The 21,443-nt window shown below is 37.7% G+C and overlaps 1 protein-coding gene across 15 annotated transcripts in view; it reads right to left on the bottom strand.

The window, feature by feature from the left end:
- LOC116994986 (activating transcription factor 7 interacting protein) overlaps positions 1 to 21,443 on the bottom strand; it is an 80,784-nt gene that overhangs the window by 6,310 nt on the left and 53,031 nt on the right. For 11 of the 15 annotated variants that reach the window (XM_033057086.2, XM_033057087.2, XM_033057092.1 and 8 more), the window contains one exon: positions 9,264 to 20,619. In XM_033057086.2, the coding sequence (XP_032912977.1) occupies positions 19,174 to 20,619 (1,446 nt within the window). In that variant the 3' untranslated portion in view covers positions 9,264 to 19,173. The other 4 variants (XM_033057089.1, XM_033057090.1, XR_004417627.1 and 1 more) reach the window with 4 other exon arrangements.

Genomic DNA, 21,443 nt, shown 5'->3' with positions numbered 1-21,443 from the left:
GAGTCAGAAAAAATTCTCAGATTCTTACTAAAAGAGGTTTTAGGTGATGCAGCAGTAATCACCCTCAACATTGACTAAAAACCTCTGGAGTTTGGGAGTTGGCAACCTTGGAGATTTGGTCTGTACCTTGTTCTCCTACCTCAGTTTTGCAAACAGCTGTACTGAAAACTGGTCACACAATTCACAGCCAAACCATGACTGAACATTTTACTGGCAGTTCTATACTCCTGAGTCACCTGCGGACAACTGATGCACTAATTTTCAGTATGTTCTCCTGGCAATTTGGAGAAGGCCAGGGTGAGCTAACACATTGCACAGCTTTTAGCATCCTGGGCAGGAGTTGCTGTAGGTGACTGGGTGGTGCCATGCTGAGAAGTGTCAACAAGGCATTTCACTGTTGTGCAGCTCACACTAAGAGCAGCCTGAGAGTCCCAGTGCAGGGACAAGGCTGCACATTGCACAGGTGACTGGGGAGCCCCACTCACAGTGAGCGCTTGCGGCGGTCGATGGTGCACCGTGAGCTGAGGAGCTCCTGAGCCCAGAGTCAGCCCGTTGTTCACCACGTAGGTTGTCTGAGGCATTCGGACGGTCACACCTGCAAGGAGCACAACAAACTGAGTATTCAATGCTTACAGGCAGCTAAACAGAACATTGGAAGACTAACTCGGTTTAGCTGGATGAAGTCAAATTTCAGACAGGCTCCACCAGCTGCCAGCAGACCGATGAGGCACTGCATTAACAACAACATCACCTCCCATCCTCTGAAGCTGTAAAAGTGAGAGAGCAAGCGCTTGTGTTTGCAGAGGGGACAGAATGTTGTTCTAACGCTTTGTAGCATGAAAGAAATGGGTGAGGAGAAGTGTGGGAGCTTTCGTGTGAAAAGAACAATTACATCATTTTGGATTCATTTCTGTAAATCATTTTGGATTCAGAAATGAAAAGAGAAATGGTGCTGGTGGCACAATGTTATTCACTCAGAAGGCTGTGCTGTGGATGGCACTGAAAGCAAAAAAAAGCTAAGTCGCTGTCCATGAAGCCTGTTCTCCCTCACAGAACAGACTCCATGATGGACACTGTTCACAGGCATCACCATTTCAGTCATTCCCACAGTAAACTGACCTGCCTGGCAGGAATAACCTAGACAGTTTTATAGCCTTGTAAAACTCCTGCTAGCTACCACATTTTCATTCTTTTTATATCACATCTAATTCTCTTAAGTAACACTTTATCTATTCACTGTTGGAACATACATGTTCTGTGAAGTCAAAGCTTTGGCTGTCCCTCCATTTCTAGAAATAAAAGGTTTGGTGCAATCTCTATGATGCTCTAGTTCCACACTTGTGTGAGACTGAAATATTCTAATACTCCAGAAGACAAGGTCATGGAGCAACACATTATCAGGAAACCACAGCTAGCTATTGTATGGCAATTTCTCTTCCTAAACACTCATCAAGCTACAATCCATAGGGGATGAGTATCAGAAATCTCTAATCTGTAAGTCCAAGACAGGGAGCTCAGAGTGCTAAATCTTAATGCTTTAAGTGCTAAATATTGGGTAGGTACTTTGTATCTTTTTCTTACTGGAATCTCTCTAAGAAGCTGATGAAGGTGTGTGAACTCCTGTGGGATAAACAGTCACCTGAGCTGGCTGTTTCTCCTCTATGAGAACCAGTAAAATATCCTGGTTTAGTATGACTGCAAGTTCTGTCTCAGGAATTACAACCATCTGAAGATGGTCAGAAATGCCTGAATAAGATATAAGATACAGGCATAGCTTCTAGGTAGGGACAGTAGTCACTTGAGGCAGAAGTACAAAACCGCAATTTGCAAAGCACTTTGGATGGGTTCTCACAGTCAATTTTTCAAAGACAAAGTGCAGTGATCTTACTCAAGAAGCATCTGCTACTGGTACTAAAGGCTGTTGCAATGATAATACAAACCAATAGAAATCAGTAGCAGCATCGCTACCAGGACATCACAAAAGTGGTCACATATTCATAGAACAGGGAAATTTATGTTAAACATAACGGTGTTAAAATAACTATAGTGTAGAAATTGTGGGGAGCAAAAAAAAAGACAGTTAAAATGTACCACTTTGTAACAAATTATCATTTAAGTTCTTTATTCTTGACATCTATTACTCATTTCAGAAAATGAGTTTGCTGCTAGAAGGTATCAGTTATGCATTTGCAAAGTCAAGGGGAACTTGCCAACACCTCTACTCAAGGAAACTCAGACATGTATCAATTTCTGATACATCCAGTGAGAGATTTCATCTCTTCAGGCCTTGAGAAAGGAAAGAAATTTGCTGAGCACACACATCAGAGATCATTAAGGAATTAATTACATAGACCAAACAACAAACCCAAATCAAAATCCTAAATGCCGCATCCATCAGGCAGAACATACTGAGCTGTGTCACAATAGGAAGCACACAGAAGGAATCATCCCCTACCTCCAGTCTGTGGGGTGACTGGCCTTACACCTGGGCTGGTCATGACAGCTCCTCTTACAGGACTCTGAGTTGGTGGTGCAGGAATAGTGGTATAGACCACCTGATGGCTAGCAGCGGTTCTTGGGATAGGAAGTTTGGGAACAGCTGGAGTCATGGGCCGATGAGTTACATTCACTGTTGTTGGAGCTGAAAAAAAGACAGCACATCCTAAACCTGAATTCCATGACTCAAAACCATATGCCTATTCCAAGGTACACATCTCCTTTGGAAAACTGACTCAGCTGAGCCATGTAAAATAAAAACGGTGTCTGTTTTGGATACTGCAAGAAAAGTGAAAGTAGCCTGAACAGTATTTTCACCTGAAATAAAGTCATACATACACAGCTTACTAACAGAAAAGATAAATATAACATCTCCCCCACTCCCTGCAAAGGTACTGTGTGTAAGAACAGTGGAAGAATATAAAATCCCAAGAGTCTGCAGAACACAGCAGTCATAAGATAATCCAATGCCAACTAATCTCCAGCAATCATATACAGAAAAATAAAAAAAGAAAAAGAGGACCTATGTTTCTTTAGAAAGGGAAAAACAATCACACTACAAAGTAATATTTAACTAGGGCTAGAACTTCAATGTCAGCCTTGTCATTCCTTCTGCCAAAAGAATTCATTTCCAAGTGCAAGGGGACAGACACAGGAGTGGTGCTGATAATGTTTTCCCCCTCCATTACTTAAAGAAGGCACAGGTTTCTTCTCCTTCACTTTTACCAACAATAGTATATTTAATAATTTCCATGACCATCCTTAGCAGGATGTCTTCCTCTCCATGGAATTAAATCGATCTTGAATTGTTTCCAAATCAATAGTACTATCTTTCTCCTTTATCAGTTGAAAAGAAAAAATGTTATGGGAAACCAACTAGAATGAAACATTATGTATGAAGTGACTCAAACATTCCAAATATTCACTTTAAAAGATTAGCACAATGTAGAGCACACAGCAGTCTAATTCAAGAAAGAAAAAACCAGCCACTGCACTCACACAGTGATGTCAAATGAAGTTACCTGTGGGTAATACATGGATGGTGGTCTGGGAAGGGCCGCTTGTTGGCACACCTGGCTGCTGCACAGGGCTTGGCTGCAAAGGTGGCAAAGGCTGCAGGGGTCGAGTCAAGGGCTGGGTGGGTATGCTCAGTCCTGTCACAGGTGCCTGGCTCAGGTTCTGCTTCTGCTTCTTGCCATCTGCTTTAGAATAAACAAAAGATAGAGACATTAGCAAACAAATTTTAATTTCTGAATCACAGTTTCAAATATCAGAGTTTTACAATCCTTTCCTCCCTCTCCCATTTACAGACTGGTGAGGATATTCCAAGCATGACATTTCTCTGACCTTTTCTGCTTATGCAAACAAATCTGCAGAAAACTCATTAAATTCTCCTCACTTTCACCACCACAACGTCCCTTGCCCAGACACACTCCACAATGTTTTATTCCATTATCATGAAGTCTACACATTTCAGAGCAATTTGCAAACTTGAATTCAGTGGAACACTGTGCCAAAGTCTTTTAAAGTTTCTATTAAAAAAACCCACCTAAACCTTTAAAGGTGTGAACACTGCAGTACTCAGATTTTGTTCCCTAAATAAGTCCTGTCCACCTTTGATGCTTACATCTTTTTCTTTGCTTTCCTTCGTTCAATCTGTTAGCCAGTCCTCTTGCTACTATTTTGAATTTTCACGGTATTTACTTAACAAAGGGGAAATCACTTTATTATTTATAGAAAACTTTAAAAAGCAGATTTGTTATCACACTGACGCCGTCCTCACATGACTGACTTGTGATACCGACAAATATTGCCTGTATCTGTAGTTTACTATTGCAATACTTTTTCCTGCTTTAGTTTATTTGTGACTACATAAAATATTCATTAGAGTGCAAGTCTGTATCTAATCAACACTTTGCACAAGTTGATTAAAGAAGAATTGAGATGCTTTCATCTGGACATTAAAGCAGTAATGGGCAGAGGAGCCACCTCTGAAGAACTAAAAAAATACACAAGAGATTTTAATGGCAGTCCTCAGAAGGATTCTTCCCTAATAAAACTGTATATGCATCAGCCACTAATTTAGTAAAAGAGCATAGAATATAAAGATGACAATACATAAATACTGATTTTACTCTTGAGAAAATATAACAATATAGTGAGGACCAGATTTAAAATGTTTAATTAAACATACCAACTAGATTTCAAAGCATTAAGAAAGGGGTTGATGCCAACATAGCTCAAAGTATTGGGGATTTTAGCAGTTTGAGACTATTTTGATGGTCTCACTGAGTTGTGTGTAACACTAGCTGCTGACAGCTTAATGTAGCAGTACACTTCACAAACTGCTATGATTCTATGAGACACAATTATAGAATCACAGAATCATCAAGGTTGGAAGAGACTTTCAAAATCATCTAGTCCGACCATCAAGCCAGCACCAGCATAATCACCCCCAGACCATATACCCAAATTTAAGACCTCAAAAATAAAACACCACCATGAGTTGCAGCCCATATTGTCTTTCCGTAGTCTCAACAGCCAAGCTACTTCACTAAAGCCACTGGATGAAAATATTCTGTTTATACTGTTCTGGGTTTTTCTGTCTATAAAAGAAGCAGTGAAGGGATGCTCATTTTCAAAACAAATGGTGAGATAATTCCTGCTCCAAGCAACTAACAGGCCTTGTTCAAGCTTCTTTTATTGTCCACAATTATGAGGGATTTTCCAGTGTTCAATAAACTACTTGACTCCAAAGATATTTCTATTTCAATAAACTACTTGACTCCACAGATATTTCTATAGAGATGCATATATCTGTTTACTTCAAATATTTACAGACTGATGCACATCTCAACTACCACTGAATAATTTCAGTGATGTGAGTGCATTCTTTGCCATGGCTTAGAACCTTTACACCCTACTGCTGCTGTAAATGTGGTTCAAGGAAATATCAGAGTTTGGACAAATATGAGAGCTTTTCCAATTTTGCTTCTGTTTTTAATTTCACACAGAGCAAGTTCATTTACCCTTGGCAAATCAAGAAGAGCCCTGCTGACATGCCAATGACTGGAAACTAGGTCAGCATTGCACCACCCACAGGAAATGATGACACATAACTAACTAGACTTCATTAAATAAATGGAAACAAACAGCAAAGGCTGTTTAAGTTTAAAAAAAAGCAGCAAAGGAGACTGGGTACATAGTAAGCACAGGACTAAGGTTAAAAGTCATTATGGAACAGTTTCCAATACTAAATGAACACAGCATCATATTCACAACAAATGTGGACCTAGAGGAGACAAAAGTATAATCTATGGAAATGAGCATAAAATAGAAATTGTTACTGCTGGAGGTGTAAGCAAAACTCCTAATCTAATACACAAAACCGAAGAGAGACTTAGTTCCATGCCAGAACCAGTCTACAACGCTGCCGTTATAGCAGAAAGTTTTGAACAGTGTTCTAGTTCATAACTGGTAAAGGTGGATTACAAAACAGCAAGCATGCCACAGGCATGTTCAAGAGTAAGAAAAGAATTATCCAGAGAACTACAGATTTGTTAACCAGATAAAATACCTTATAAAATAAAAAACTGATTATGTATTTAATAATTTGATGATCCTTTTATAAAAAGGCCAGCAAGGTCCAAAGTGCAAGTATTGCAAGATACTTGCAGACAGAGAAGCATCTAGATTACTGTTAACATGGGTTTCTCAAAAATTACACACCCTTCTCATTCACAATTTTTGCACACATCAGAAGGTATTATTAAATATTAGTAGATATTGAGGTCTATTTAAATACCTTTTACAAGTAACAGAATTAGGTTTTTTTATGTGGGTGACAATTCTAAAAAAAATAAAATAATCAGGAACTGAGTGTTCCCCACAACACTATGTAAGTGTTGCTCTTCAATTTGATTTAGTATTGAGTTAATATTCCTGCAGGAAACATAATAATGCTGAAAGTATTTTCTATCCTGGGGTTATATAAATCTAGGAGAAAATAAAACCTGCTCCACATTTGCTGTAAACAAGTACAGTGGAGAAAATATTTGGCCTAAGGTCTGTAGATGCTTATGATCATACAAAAGCTGTTACAAGTGTACTCTTCCTCTGTTTAACCTTGAAGTTATTATCAGAATACATTCCCAAGAAACTTGCTCAAAAATCCTAGTGCTGTGTTCTCACTACATGGTGAAACTCAAACTTTTATTAGGGCTTCCTATGTTTCTCTACAGCTTATATAAAAAAACCCACTGGCTTCTCACACAAATTCTAAACACGAATTAATCTGCATTGGCTTCAGACTATGAGCTTCTGCTTTGCAGTGAAGAGACACACGGGAGCTAACCTAGCACTAAAGCACTCCACTAACCTTCCTCCTAATGGAAGGACAGTATTCTAAGACCTGACAACTAAGTGGAATGAATCTCAGAATATCCCTCTGCATAAATTTTCAAGGAATAGCTCAAGACCCTACAAAGAAACTGAGGAAGAATTAAGCCGCAATGGAGTTACAACTCTGTAGCACTCCCACCTAGAGAAGCTGTCTTACAGTTGCACATGCAATTTTGGTATTGAGCTTTTATGGCAATTGTGAGGTGAACATCTACTTAATGCAATTAGGAAGAAAAAAAGTTCTCTGGAAAATTTTATTCTCAGAAACTTTTAAACAGAAAAATATTAGCTGAAATATATTACAATATTGTGACATGATACTTTAAAATATACCACAAATCCATTTTAATCTATCTGCTGGGTATCTTTTACAGAACATTAAACAGGACTGGAGAGGTTAACCTTACCTGACAGGATTGCACAGTCCCAATCCAATGCAACCACCTTTTTATCTTTTTGAGAATTAACTCTCAGAAGAGATGACAGTGATAAAAACTTGATTGCCTCAGCTATTCTGCTACTCAGCTCATCAAGTCAAAACCCTGCCTGAAAAGGGACCTCTGGTGGCTGTGTAGTCCAATTTTTTGTTGAAACTGGACTGTCAATAACAACCTATTCAAATGATCTGTGGTTTTGCCCTGTTGAATCTCAAAAACATTCAAGAGGACTGTTTATACCATCCCTCTGCACAGCACTATGGTGACTTCTTTCCTCCTCAAGCTGAACTTGAACTTCCTGAACTTGTAGTTCATGGCCACTGTCCCTTACTATATCATTTGGCACTGCTGAAGAGAGTTGTGCTCTGTCATTCTTGTAACTATCCTCCAAGTAGCTGTAGGCTGCTCTTACACTGTTCTCTTGCTTAGATCTTCGCCAAACATGTCTGTTGATCTCTTCTGACAGGTCATGCACCCCAGGCCCTCACCATCCTGACACCATCCAGTGCTACCACAACTACTTCTGAGCATGAAGAAGGGGAAGCCAAAACTGGACACCCTATTTCAGCTGTGGTTCCACCACTGTCAGTTTGGGGAATACTTCAATTGAAATGAGAACACACTGCTGGCTCATACTCAATTCACTGTGCACCACATATCCTTACTGATAAGAGATGCAGATAGTCAGCTATCTGAATTGCATCATGCTTCCCTAATACTTGTGTACCTCACACATTCCCCTTTTGGTGATAACACCACATGGAACTGCTCAAGGCCAGGCTGGATGGGGCTTTGAGCAACACTATCTAGTGGGAGGTGTCCCTGCCCACTGGCCTTGGAATGAGATCACCTTAAAGATCCTTTCCAACCCAAACCATTCTATAACTCTATGATTTCTTTCTCACTGGAAGATGCGATCACATGCCAAAATTATTTTCTACATAAATATAATATAATATAAATGCAAAACAAATCAAGTTATTAAGAATGCTTGCATAGAACTTGAATGTACAATCTAGAGAAATAACTATCAAGGTTGTCCAGAGGAATCAAACTTCTTGATGGCTGGACTTCAGAATGTAGCACAGGGACATGCATTTAGAGACCAGACAGAATGAAAACTTTACCTCCAATAGAAATATGATTTTTTTCCCAATGAAAATGACAGCAAAATACATGGTCTTAAGTAGAGACTCATTACTTCCGTGAAGTACTATCACTCTTCACTAATCCAATGCTAACTATAATTAGACTGTCCTACATTTACAAAAGATTTATATAAAAAAAACGTTCTTTTAAAAGATGAAGTGCATCCAAATTGCCAAAGTACATAAGAGCATGGTTGTATTTACTCTGCTCTTGGCATACAGTCCCAAAGCAAACAACAGTTTGCATTTGGTCATTAAACTCTTGCACACAAAGTGTTAGTTACACAAAAGATTAGAAGCTGTAATACTCTAATGGCTAAATATCACCTGTAGAATTAAAAGGCCTTTAATTATAATCAGCAAACAGAAAAAATAAATACATCTAGAAGAGCTTTCGGAAAGATCATCAAGAACTCAAACATCTCAAATTACTCCTCAAGACTGAGGTATTTAAGCATAGATAGCACTAATGCTTATAGTAAAGGAATAGTAAAAATCTTTCAGACTGTACACAGAATTCCTTTTATTTAACACCTTACAGAATTTTTTTAACAAGACTCCTATCTAACTGAAACACCAAGAAAAAAAAAATACACTAAGCAGAAACAGAAGTTTATTACTTTCTGCCACTCACAGGATGAAATAACACTTGTAGCTCAATTATCTCTGCAGCTAGGCAAGTATTTTTCACCTACCTTGAGAAGAGCTGTCATCTTCTTCATCCAGTGTAAGATCAATGACACCTCCTGATTCACTTCCTGTGAGCTTCAAGCTCTGAAAGACAAAACTCCTTTGTTTTGCAAAAGCAAATCCAGGGAACACAGGTGGAAAAGGGACATATACTGAACATTAAGAAGGAGAGGTCTCAGAATCGATACTTATTAGAAAAGAACTGATTAAATGAGCAAGGAGAAGGTAATTTCAGACAGATATCCCTTGACTTGAAAAATATGTGATAACCAAATTACTGTATTGCAGTAAAAAGTATTAAAGCATTAAAGTATTTTCAGCTTCGTAAGCAGTGAAAGCCCCTGATGAATAGTAGCATATTGCTGTTTTACAGGTAAATACGTAACGATTTGCTGTTATAAAGTATATTTCAACTATGACTCCTAACAAGTTAATCTGGTTGTAATCTGTCCTTTCTTCTGTAGTGGTGTAACTTTCTGACAGAGCAGTTATCAGGACTATATATTTACCTGTACTCAATTATCTATGAAACAGCTTTGCCTGTGTACTAATAAAGACACTGACTTCACATTAAGAAAAAGGGAAAGCTACGCTGGAACTTGAATGCTTACAAAACACATCAAAAGCCATCAGAAAACTCCAACTGTATTCAGGAATTTCACTACTGTATTCTCATCCATTATGACAAATTTTAGCATTTATTATTCCACATACAAACTTATTTTCAACCTTCCCTTTAGAGAGCATGAAGGGATCTTTTAAGCTATTGCCCAGGTTAAATGTTTTAACAAAAAACCCTGGAAGATCACCAAACAAGATTTATCTTCCAGATCAACTCCTGTCCCTTGGTTGGTCAGACTGCAGAGATTACCAACATTTCCCCTATGTGATAAGAAAAATATGGGGAGGTCTTATATATTTCTGTGGTTCTAAAGATACTTTCTAGGAAAACACCATGATTATATGAGTTTCTACTTGCTTAAACTTGCTACAAAAATTAGTTGAGATTTCTTCTTTTTGTTGTTATGTAGAAGAGATGATCACTTATTGTTGGACTGAACTGCTACAAATTTATGGATTAGCTTCCTTAGAACAAAGTTACAAAAGCACCACAATTATCAAAAATCTCTGAGCAGTTAACATGGAAAAAGGCATAAGTTATCAGACCCACATAGTCTGTACAAATGCTGACATGATACACCCTAGGAATATTACAGATTTTTCTCTGCAGTCAGATGGTGACAGATGCACAAAGCCTAAGCATTGAGATTATCTACTCTATGACCTTTAATTTGGGCAAAATTAAGCCTTTAAGGAAGTCTGAAAGGCAATTCTCACACAGGCAAAGCTTTAAGGAGAGGCAAAAAGAAGTATTGTATGGTTACTAAATGCAAGCAGAAGCTTCCTGAATTCTCAGTCACTCAATTTGGAGTGCCTGACGTGACAGTTCTCTATATTACCCATTATTACAACCTGATTTCTTTTTGCCTTAAGTTCTGATGCTGCCACTGATGAAATTTTGCTAATAAAATACAATACCAAATTTAAGTAAGAAATATTAACTACTTATGCTCACAAGTCATAGAAGAGATCTCTGTAAGGACTCATCTTTCTTATACATAAACAAACATATTTCAGAATTAACCACGGAATTCTTCTGTTGAGTGGTTGCTGTTTAAAATACTTTCTAGCTTCAGGTTTCTTAGTATGATGAGTTGATTTAACCAGCTGAAGCTTCAGAAAAAGGCACATAATAATCAATGATAAATTGATTAGCATAAAGTCAAGAGGAATTTCATTCCAACTGGATGATCTTCCCAGCCAACAATGTGTATTTTGAAACATGGCTCTCTCTGCCAGGAGAAAGCAGATTGAAAAATGGAGAGGGAAATTTAAAAGGAGTTAGATAAAGAAAAAAACCTAATATCAAGCTATTAATTTCTTCCTACTAAAAATACATTAGTCTGAAGTAATTTCCTTTCAATTCTTCCTCTGCGAGGAAATCAAAACCCTTACAAAAATACTCTGTATAACAGCTAACTGTTTTGAAGCCCTACTTGACTGTGCCAATTGAGAAAGTTCTTTGAATTTCCAAGTCACCAAGTGTCACAACATGCATTTCTTTATTTTGATGTGTCTGGAAGGCCAAAATCTTGATTTAGTTAAACAGGCAACTATTAAACCAACCCTGCCAACAAGGTCTCATACATGCAATTCTCAGGAAGAAAGAACTTCTCTTGGCGAGTCACACTATTCGAGGTTTTTTTACTAAATTACCCTCAACAGCAATCTCCTCAACAGGAGCTATCTAGAAGTAGTCAGGTTCTTTCTGCAGCCTACCCTAGGAGCTGCAGGTCTGCAGGGCAGCCTTTGAGTGGGGCTCTGTGGTACACCCCCACTCCTGGTTCTGAGAAAAACATCCCTGCAGATGCTGTACTCAATCCACAGTACACCCTGAAGTCCTGTATCCCCAGCTTCCCCTGCTGGATTTCCCTACTTCACCAACCATGCATTTCTCTCAAATGAAATTTAGGGGTACAGGAAAAATCTTAAGAAAACTTGAATTGTGTTTCCTACCTAGAGGAGCATGGTGTAGGCAGGGTATCTCCACACAAAACAGACTGTTCATCATTCATGCCTGTCATAAAGGTCAGGATTTGTACTATTTGCAGCATCCACCTACACTCATAAGGAGGAGTATCCATTTCTATATCCCATAGTGTTGGCACACACAGTTTTCAGATACTTGCAGATCTCTCAAATTTGAGAATGTAAAGGAAATTCAAGAAGAACTGGCAATTGGGTGGAAGACTGGCCCACACTTTCCCATGGTAAAACTAAGCATCTCCATGATCTGAGAGAGAAACTTCATCACCTTATCCCAGATGTTTCTGGAGTACTGACACAACCAGAATGGTTAGCACCTATAAATTTAACCATGGGGCATCATCTCTGCGAAATACACCTAATAAAGAGTTTTCAAAAACCCTGTGCCCAACCAAACCAGAAAATAAAACCACCTCTTTTTACTATCACGACTATTTTACTCAGAAGTTCTCTCAGGGAAACTTTTTGTAGTACAAGGACTTGTGAAAACTCCAGTTTAGAACAGAACTATGTTTGAGGAACGACTACAAAGGAACAGCCACTCTTTTCTTCCTTAAAAAGGAAGAAATGGGATTCTGTGGAGAAGACTGCCATGTTACACATTAGAATGGAGATTAAGACATGCTGCTCTGAGCAAAATTAGAACCCAGTTTCAGAATGCTTGAAGCCCTGATGAAGTCAAGGGGGAGCCTGGCATTGGACTTTCAGTCATATATGAACAACAGTTCCATTTGTGACAAAAACTTGAAACAAGAGAACAAGCCTTTCAGCTCCTAGTATTAGATTTTAGCAAGCATTTGGGTAGAAACTGGTAAAGCAGAAAAGTGTAGTCAAAGCATTCTGGTCTACTATCACTTTTTAGCTATCTCCAAACACAGGAAGCCAACAAGATGAAACTGCTTCAGCTGATCTCTGCAGAAGAACAGATGATGCCATCTTAGCACCTTTCTATCAGTGCAGCCACATTAGTAAATAATTAAAACCATTAAACTCAACAACATGCACATGTATTGTACTAAATGAAAAACCAAAAGCAGCAAGTTGGTATTTTGAAGGAAATTCTGAATATGCACTTCTCTATTCACACGATATACACGATTTAAAAAGTTTTGGTATTATATAACGCCACAGTTCAGTTCATCGCAAAGAGAAAATAAGGTTATTGATTGCAATGCCACCTGCTTTTCATAAAGGAACATTTCACTATGTAAAAGTGAAAAATTAAGGGGAAAAAATGCAACAACTAAAAAATACGTTGCAAAATTAAAAAAAAAAATTCAGGCAGTAAAGATCAAAATTCTGAAGATTATGTGTGGCAAACCGACACAGTGCAGACAATTCTATTAACAGTTTCTACTAAAATAAACTAGAAAAAAATCTGGAGGTTGTAAACCAGACAACTAATGAAGCATCACACCACCACAATAATACATGATGCACCAAGGCGTTATATAATAGCAAAATCAATCTTAAATTATGGGGAGCAATGTTAAAAATATGTCTTGAGAATGGGATGCATGTAGAGAGAGTAGCAATACTGTGTTTGCATGCATAATTATAAGGTTAATAATCCATTTTGAGTCATCTGTATACAAAATTACAGATTTCAAGCACAGTTTAAGCAGTTGTGAAAACTACTTTTTTATACATTTTTGAGCATATTTCAGCTACAGACTGTTTCAGTGTCAGATTGATCACTCCTCAACTGTTATTTTTTTCCAATGCAGTAACTCCCACAAAATTGAAGTAATTATTTCAGCCTTGCAAAGATATAATGAAAATCTACTCTACCAGATATCAAATATATTTGTCATTTCTTACCAAGATGAAAAGGAAAATTATAATGTAAATAAAGGAAGAAGTTTACCAAGATCAAAGTTTACACAAACAAAATTTCCCAGTGCTGCAATACATGTTTTGATAGTGTTTGGTTGAATATTTGTGTAATACTCAAAAACACTTTTAACAGACACATTATGTGTTGCATTCACATGATTGCTCCATTCCCCTTACCCTTAACTGGTACTGTGCAACACTTCCTACAGAACAACAATGCAAGCAAGGAAAAAAATGAATAACTAGTTATAGTAACCCCTAAGTATTATATACCCTCACATTTCTTTGGTGTAAAGAGCAGATGTTGGCTTGGCTACCCCTATTAACAAGAACACAAACAAGAGATTGGTTGTCAGAATAGTTGGGTTTAGATGCTAGCGATCCTAGTCCTGATTGGAAATTACAAAGAAACACTTGACACAATGCTAGAAGTGATATTCTACAGCTATGATTCTCCTTTTCCTTTATCAGAGAGTTAAAAGGGTATATAATGAACATAAACATACATGGACACACACAGAGATCTCTTTACTGGTTCTTACCCTTTGAAGGTGAACCATCTACCTTATTTCCCCAACAGTATCATGTGGGATGGCCATCTTATTGAACAGTAAATATATTTATAATACTTTTCAGATTAGTTTACTGCTGCTTTTAAAAGCTATTAACCATGCATGGAGTAATGGCATAATCAGTGAGATAGTTTCAATATCTCTCCCAAATTTTTTGGCCTCAAATAACAAATTTGAGCTACAATATACAAGTATATTTAGCCATTAAAAGCTGTTACTGAGTAGCAGTTGGGGGTAGTTTAAATAACACAGACACAGTCGCAGCGAACGACAATCACTTTAAAAGTCATGTGAGAATGGATTCACTTTAACCATGTTCCTTAAAATAGCCATCCAATTCAGCCACATGACATCCTGCCAACAACTTCATAATTTAGTTTTCTAATTAGTCTCAGGCAAAGGTTCCACCTCACAGATGAGAGCTAGTGGCATTTTAAACAGCCCGAACATAACCCCAGGGTCAGAGACAAAAGTCAAGCAGCCCATTTTACATATATAACTATATAGGTTTATTTTGGGTGACAAAACCATGAAATGCAAGGAAACATTCATCAATAATGCTTCAACAACAGAGAATTAAAAGCTGCTTATAAATTGTAAGTTGACATAACCACTTTGCTCACATTATTTCCCAACAGACACTCAAAAAGTTTGTTACACATTGCAGAGTAAAGAGATAGGAGTTATAAATGTACTTTATTAATGTTTTACCAGATGAATTTCCAAATAGTAAGCAAAAGTTTAAATTAAACTGTAGCTCAACCAAAGAAATCAAGCTATGTCAGAAACAATGGGAAATGGATAGAACACTGGTGGACTTTCACTTAATAAACTAATAGTAGCCATAAAGTGAAATGCACAGATGAAATTTAGACTGAAAAACAGATTTACTCCTGAAGAGGATAAGGGGCTCATGAAGTAGGGAACAGGGGAAATAAAGACTATTCACCTGACCTGGTGTTTTAATAAATAGAATGCAAACATTCTTGAAGATTGAATTAGGCCAGACATTTTCAGCACATCAAACCCTGTTAAGATTTGTTCACTGTTACTTTATGTTACAGTGTAATAAAACTACTTCCATAGTTCTCTCAGTATACCATAGCTATGCTTATATATAATAGATAATATATATAAATACTGTATTTATAACTGGGATTCATACTAAAATACTTTAAAACCATTCTAAAGATTTGCTATATAATGAAAAATGCCTTTACCTCTGTAACAATAACATTTGCCCCAATACAGTAAAAGTGCTTGTCATGCCTTCAGAAACGCAACTCAAGGACCCGAGGCACTGGAATAGCCATTGGTAAAATGACTGGGACCAAATAACAACCCTTAAATTTCTGTGTACACAGAAAAAAACTGAAGATGAAAGACTAACACAAGTAGTAAGATGTCCCTTCCACATCCCTGCAGACACTCCTTTTGGAGCAAGAAGCACAGAAAGGCTGAAAAGAAGAAACAGTCATAGAGCAAAATCATACATCCAAGCTGCATACTGAAAACTCTGACTATACTGACCTAAACAGCAACTACTGAGAAGCTGTTCAGCTCAAGATAACCAGAGGTACTAGACTAAAATCACAACAAACCCAAGAAGAAATTCAGTTTCAAAGCATCCTTCCAATGCCTTCAGGTATTTGACGGTGTGACAGTGGAGCTCTTCACATGGTACAGAGAAGGTGCACATAAGCAAAGAAAATTTAACATACTTTAAGATACCATGCCAACTTCATAAAAACAAAAAGTAATTAGAGTACCCCTTAAAGTAACAGCTGAGATTTCCAAACTTCACAGGAAAACACGGGGAAAACAAGTTCTATATTCACAACACTAGTACCAAAGTTGAATTATGAAAATGAGACGCAAAAATTAATTTATGGAAGCATTATGTGAGAAACCAGTCATTCTCCACTGTTTTCAAGGTCATCACCATCAAAGAAAATGGAATTTAATCAATAACATAGCAGTCAGCATTAATTTAGCTGACTTTGTCCAAGTGCTGGTTTGCTTTTTGTTTGTTTGGTTTGGCTTTTGTTTCGTTTTTTGTTGGTAGGTTTCAGTGGTTTTTTTTGGGGGGTTTTTGGTTGGTTGGTTGGTTCTGCTTTTTAGGGATTTTTTTGCAACTGAAATTAAACAGTCTTATTTTAGGAGACGATCTAATTGGAAAATTCAAGAATCATGGAAGATAAATTTCTTTCAAACAATGTATGTTATATTCGGATTTTTTTAAGTGAATTTTAAATGACTCGCGATCTAACATTAAATTTGCAGCCAAAGTATAAATCTAAGTTTAGACAAACACACTATACTTAAACTGTTGTTTCACCAAACAGATTCACTTACAGTGGAAAAATACAGGAGAAAGATTTTCCAGTAGAAAGATGTTCCACTAATCAGCAATAATTCAAAGTTTACCAGAAAGCTTAGTAAATAATAATCCCAGGTCTTGTGAAGCAATAATACTTCCAGGCCAAAGGAGGAATACTTTCTCATTTAAAAAAAAATAAAATTCTCGCATACAAAACCCCAGAAGGTAGTAATACTGCAGTCAGCAGCTTTGAAGTTCAAACTGAGGCTGGTAAAAGGACACTGCACAGTTGGTGCCAACAAAGTTAAAATTTAACAAATGAGAATCCAGAAATGCCCAATTATAAGCCAACAGAATGGAAGTCAGGTTAGAAGCCAAATGATAATCAAAAAGAATGAGACATGCCAAGATTGGCCAAGAGAGTCCCTTTTTCTATTTTAATCACCAACTAGACTTGTGTTGAAGAATGAAGCCATCAGCAGTTTGCTGTTGCCCTAAGTAACTCAGATGCAGTTAGAACCAGAGCAAGGCATCTGGTCGTATGACCACAGTAGGCAGCAACAGGGAACACAGAATCATCTCCTGACAACACACTTTTTTTGTTTCTGGAGCATAAATGTTCAATGACAATATCCCTTAAATTTAGAAATCTATGTTACCCTAAAATATCCTAGAAAAAGTTACTGCACAGTTCTCCTACATTTTGAGAACTATTTGCCCTTTGTTTTTTCACTTGTTCTTCTCACCATTTGAAAGGATCCCTTTGTCTACCAGCTCTAATTGATTTACTTTAGGTTTGACAAAATGATCCATGCTTTCTTTACTCTAGTCATTGATGTCATTAATTAACACTCCTACTAAGGAAGTAAGACTGTGCAGAAGTAATTTCTAGATTAACAATTACATGTGATCAACTATCTCAATCATTGATGAGTTTTAGATCACTAAAGAACTTTTAGAACCTTTTAACCGCTGTCGAGTTTTAGATCACTAAAGAACTTTTAGAACCTTTTAACCGCTGTCGAGTTTTAGATCACTAAAGAACTTTTAGAACCTTTTAACCGTTGTCATCATCCATTAGAAAACAGAGCACTGTGTTGGTCTTACACTTTGGAAAATTGATGCAGTTAAGTATGAATAATCTATGCAAAGCCACAAAGGTAAATATTATCAGCCAAGATAAAAACTCCAAAATTCAGGCATCAAGTCCTCTGTATAGACTGCAGCAGTGTCTCTATCGACTATACACTGTAACAGAGTGATAAACCTCGTTCAAAATCTGAGTCTATCCCAGCAAGAGAAGTTCTCCACAGAATTAAGAGTTGAGCATGGTCAATTGGTCATTTCAACTGATATTTCCTCTGTTTTGTCCATCGTTGAGCAACATCAACACTTCAAGTGAAGTCCTTAGTGTGATAAACCGTGAGTGTGAAGTGCATGTGTGTACACACATTTGAAAAGGACAAAGCAATTTATATTTCATTGTTAATATAATGGAAAACAGTTTTAAATGCTACACTGTTTCTTCTTCTAAAGTGGACCAATCAATCTGTTATTCTATAACCAGCTTTCTATTTTTATTTACAGAAAGATCTCTTGTCAAACTCTATGATGAAAATTATTCACATCCACTATGTTGAGAATTTCTAACCTGTAAAAATCTACAGAAAAGATAATGACAGGACCAGTTTACTAATCTGAAGAAATTAAAACCAAAAATAGTATTTGGACAGGGTTCAATGGGGAAGAACAAGATGTATTTCTTGTGAATTACATATACTGACAAAGACTAGAGTGCAAAGATGACATGGCATGTCATGAAGGGGGTTGGTAGGAGGAAATACAAAACAAAAAACCAACTCTCACAAGTTAAGCACAGAGACAACACACACACAAATTACCTGGCATTTAAGCAAGAAATTGTTTTCAGCTCTTTTGAGAATGCTTTCCCCATTTCATGCAAAACCAAAGAGATCCCAATTTTAATACCACACATATCAATAGTGCCCTCAGAGAACAGAAGGACTGGAATCTTAAGCAAAAAATATTAAATAGGGAAATGAAAGACCTGCAATGCAAATCTGCAGCTCACTGAGAAAATCAATTTAGAAGAAGGCTTGAAAAAAAATAAAGGCACAGTCCTCTGGAAGGTCTGATAACAATTTGAACAGAGGGTGACAGTGGTTAAGCAAATCCAGGTGTTTTCATGCGTATATATATATTTGTAGTGCATCTGTGTCTATTTCCTTCAGCTTCTACTTTCTTGGTGCTATTCAGTAATCAAGTATTTGATTTGTAAGATGCTACATTAGTGCCAGCAGGCACAAAATGGTATGATAAATAATACTCTTCACAAAATATAAAAGCCACAGTCTTGGTGAAGAAAGCATATCTTCAGCTAAGTGGAAATCAATATCTCCCTTGAATGTCTTTTAAATAGCTCTGCTCAGCCGCTTGGAAGAGTCCCAGCTGCCACAAAAAGTCATACAAACGCCAAGCCCTGCTCTGTTTAAATTTCTGCTCCATAGCTCACATCTCAAATGAGAACAGAATACTTCTTGCTGAATTAGACCGTAAGAAATTTCCTTTGTAAACCAACTAAAAAACAAATCAGGTAATTTTTTCATTTTAGCAATTCATCTGAAATCAGTTCTGTTACAGAAGTATCAAGTCATCGGTTCTTGTTTTATCGCACGCTTTATAAAGACAGGTTTGCTACAACAGCCTTGAAGGGGACCGGCAGTGAGGTTCCCACTGGTCATGCTCTTGGGGAGAAACACCTTGGACAAACTGCGGTTCAACAGGACTGGGCTTTTGCAGTTCAGTGCTGGGTTTACCTCAGGGACTAAAGCCACAGAGGCAGTGCCAGGTGGCACCACAGATTTTGTAGGGAATACAATTTTGTTTTGTTCTAGAACAACACGTTTTACAGAAGAGGTGGAAGCACCAGATACTGATTCTTTTACCACTTCATTTGGGATCTTGCTGTATCGATAATTGGGGGCATTATTTTCTATTATATCTGACCAGGCCCTGTAGCGAACCTCTGCAGATCCCCAGTAGTGCCTAATAGCAGACTCAGAGCGATGTCCTGTCACTGCCATTATTTCCCTAGGCCCCAGTCCTGCTTCACAGAGTAGCTGGATGGTGGTAGTTCGGAGAGAATGATTGGTGTACCGCTGAGAGAGCCTGGCTGCCACACTAATCCTGGGCATCATGGTACCCAGGTAGTTCACACCCATTGGTTCTCTTTTGTACCAGACAGGCTGCTCTTGCATTTGCTCTGACGTTAGCTTTAGAGGGTGCAGGTAAAAGGCAGGGGGCTCTGGAGGCAACTTGGACAAATAAAGCTCCAAGGAAAAAACAGGACAGTTTGGGTCCCCAGGCATATCATACATTTTACCCATTTTATGAGGATCTTCTCCGTTTTTGCCTTTGCCAGGATATCTAAACATAGCGTATCGACGCCCGTTCTTGTCCTTCTCAACAACAAATGCATCTGGAGCCAGATCTCTTAGAATTTCCCTCCCTCGCTTGGCAAAATGCAACTGCAAATCAAACCACACCTTGTTGACAAGTGCCAGGGGACTGTGCAAACCCAGCACACCAGATTGCTTAATCTTACGCAAGTCCTCAGCAGCTATAGGAGGATGGTGGTGAGTCTCATCCTTCCCCTGCATGCGCAGCATCTTCAGCACACTCACAAACACCATGTTTGCACTGGCAAACTCTTTGTCCTTCATTAAGCAAATCTGACGATTGTAAGGTGGCATTTTGAGATGCCGGTTTAAGCCGGCACGCATTGACTTGTAGCTTGCCACACTGTAGGTATTTCCATCATGATTTCTTACTGTGTAATAAAACTCTCTTAAGATATCATTCAGTTCACTTACTGGGACCAATTCAAAGCTAGGATCCTTGCCATTTTTGGCCAGCCACTGTTTTAATAGGTTAGCTGCCCATCCAGTCTGCTTGTGGGTGTTTTTGATGCTCTTAGCATCTTCTTCCTCTTCCTCCAAGCCAAAGAGGACATCCTCAGGGAAGTTAAAATTCGTCTGTGCTGCTTCTACTGCTTCTTTATTTTCTGATGAAGTCTCTTCCTGTTTCAACTGCTTTTTGAAACAATTGATCAAAGTTGTACCATCAAATATGCCACAGGTATACGGCACACAGCGAACTACTTTTTGATCTGAGAGCTGTGAAGTGTAGATAATATGTAGCATTTTGAATTTTACGTAACAAAAAGTAGGTGGCATTTACTGGATTTTCCAAATGAATGGCATGTCAATTCCGTACCTCACTAGCCAATTAAAATGCATCAGGTCCTTTTTCAACCATGGCATTACACATGCTTTAACTGATTTCACAGAAAGCAAACCTAGAACATACACTGCACAACAGATGACTGAAAATCAGAAAACATCCTATGTCTTTTATTTCCCTCCTCCTAGCTCACCTTCCACTGCTAAATATCATTATTATACAATCTGTTTTTCCAATTTTTTTCCACGTTAAAGGATCTAACCGAAGAAAAATTCCAAAATGTGTGTCTTATACTGAAAATTAAATCTTAAAACTGTATTACTGTCATCAATTGTGGTACTGGATTTCCTACTAACAAGGGTTTTTAATAGCTATAATCCACAGGTATGTTTGAAAATGAAGTTCCAAACAATCTTTCTTTAATAAATGCCTTAATAGAAAGGTAGAGTGAGGCATAGTTAATACTCTAAAATACTAGCTACCTTTGCCAGATGACTTTCAGCAGATGAAAACCAGAACATTATCCAGTATATTTTCTTCTTGTTTTGAAATACAATTTAGATTAACTGTACCTTGTGACACTAATGAATTTGGAAATGTTATCTAGAAAAAAATTAATTTTATTCCTCTTAATAAAATTATTTCTGGTTAACAGCAACAGTTAAGGATGAGG

Source organism: Catharus ustulatus, chromosome 4, assembly GCF_009819885.2.
Source record: "Catharus ustulatus isolate bCatUst1 chromosome 4, bCatUst1.pri.v2, whole genome shotgun sequence".
NCBI classification, from domain to species: Eukaryota; Metazoa; Chordata; class Aves; order Passeriformes; family Turdidae; genus Catharus; species Catharus ustulatus.
The sequence above is the reverse complement of the archived record's forward strand: the minus strand, read 5'-3'. Positions and strand labels throughout refer to the sequence as shown.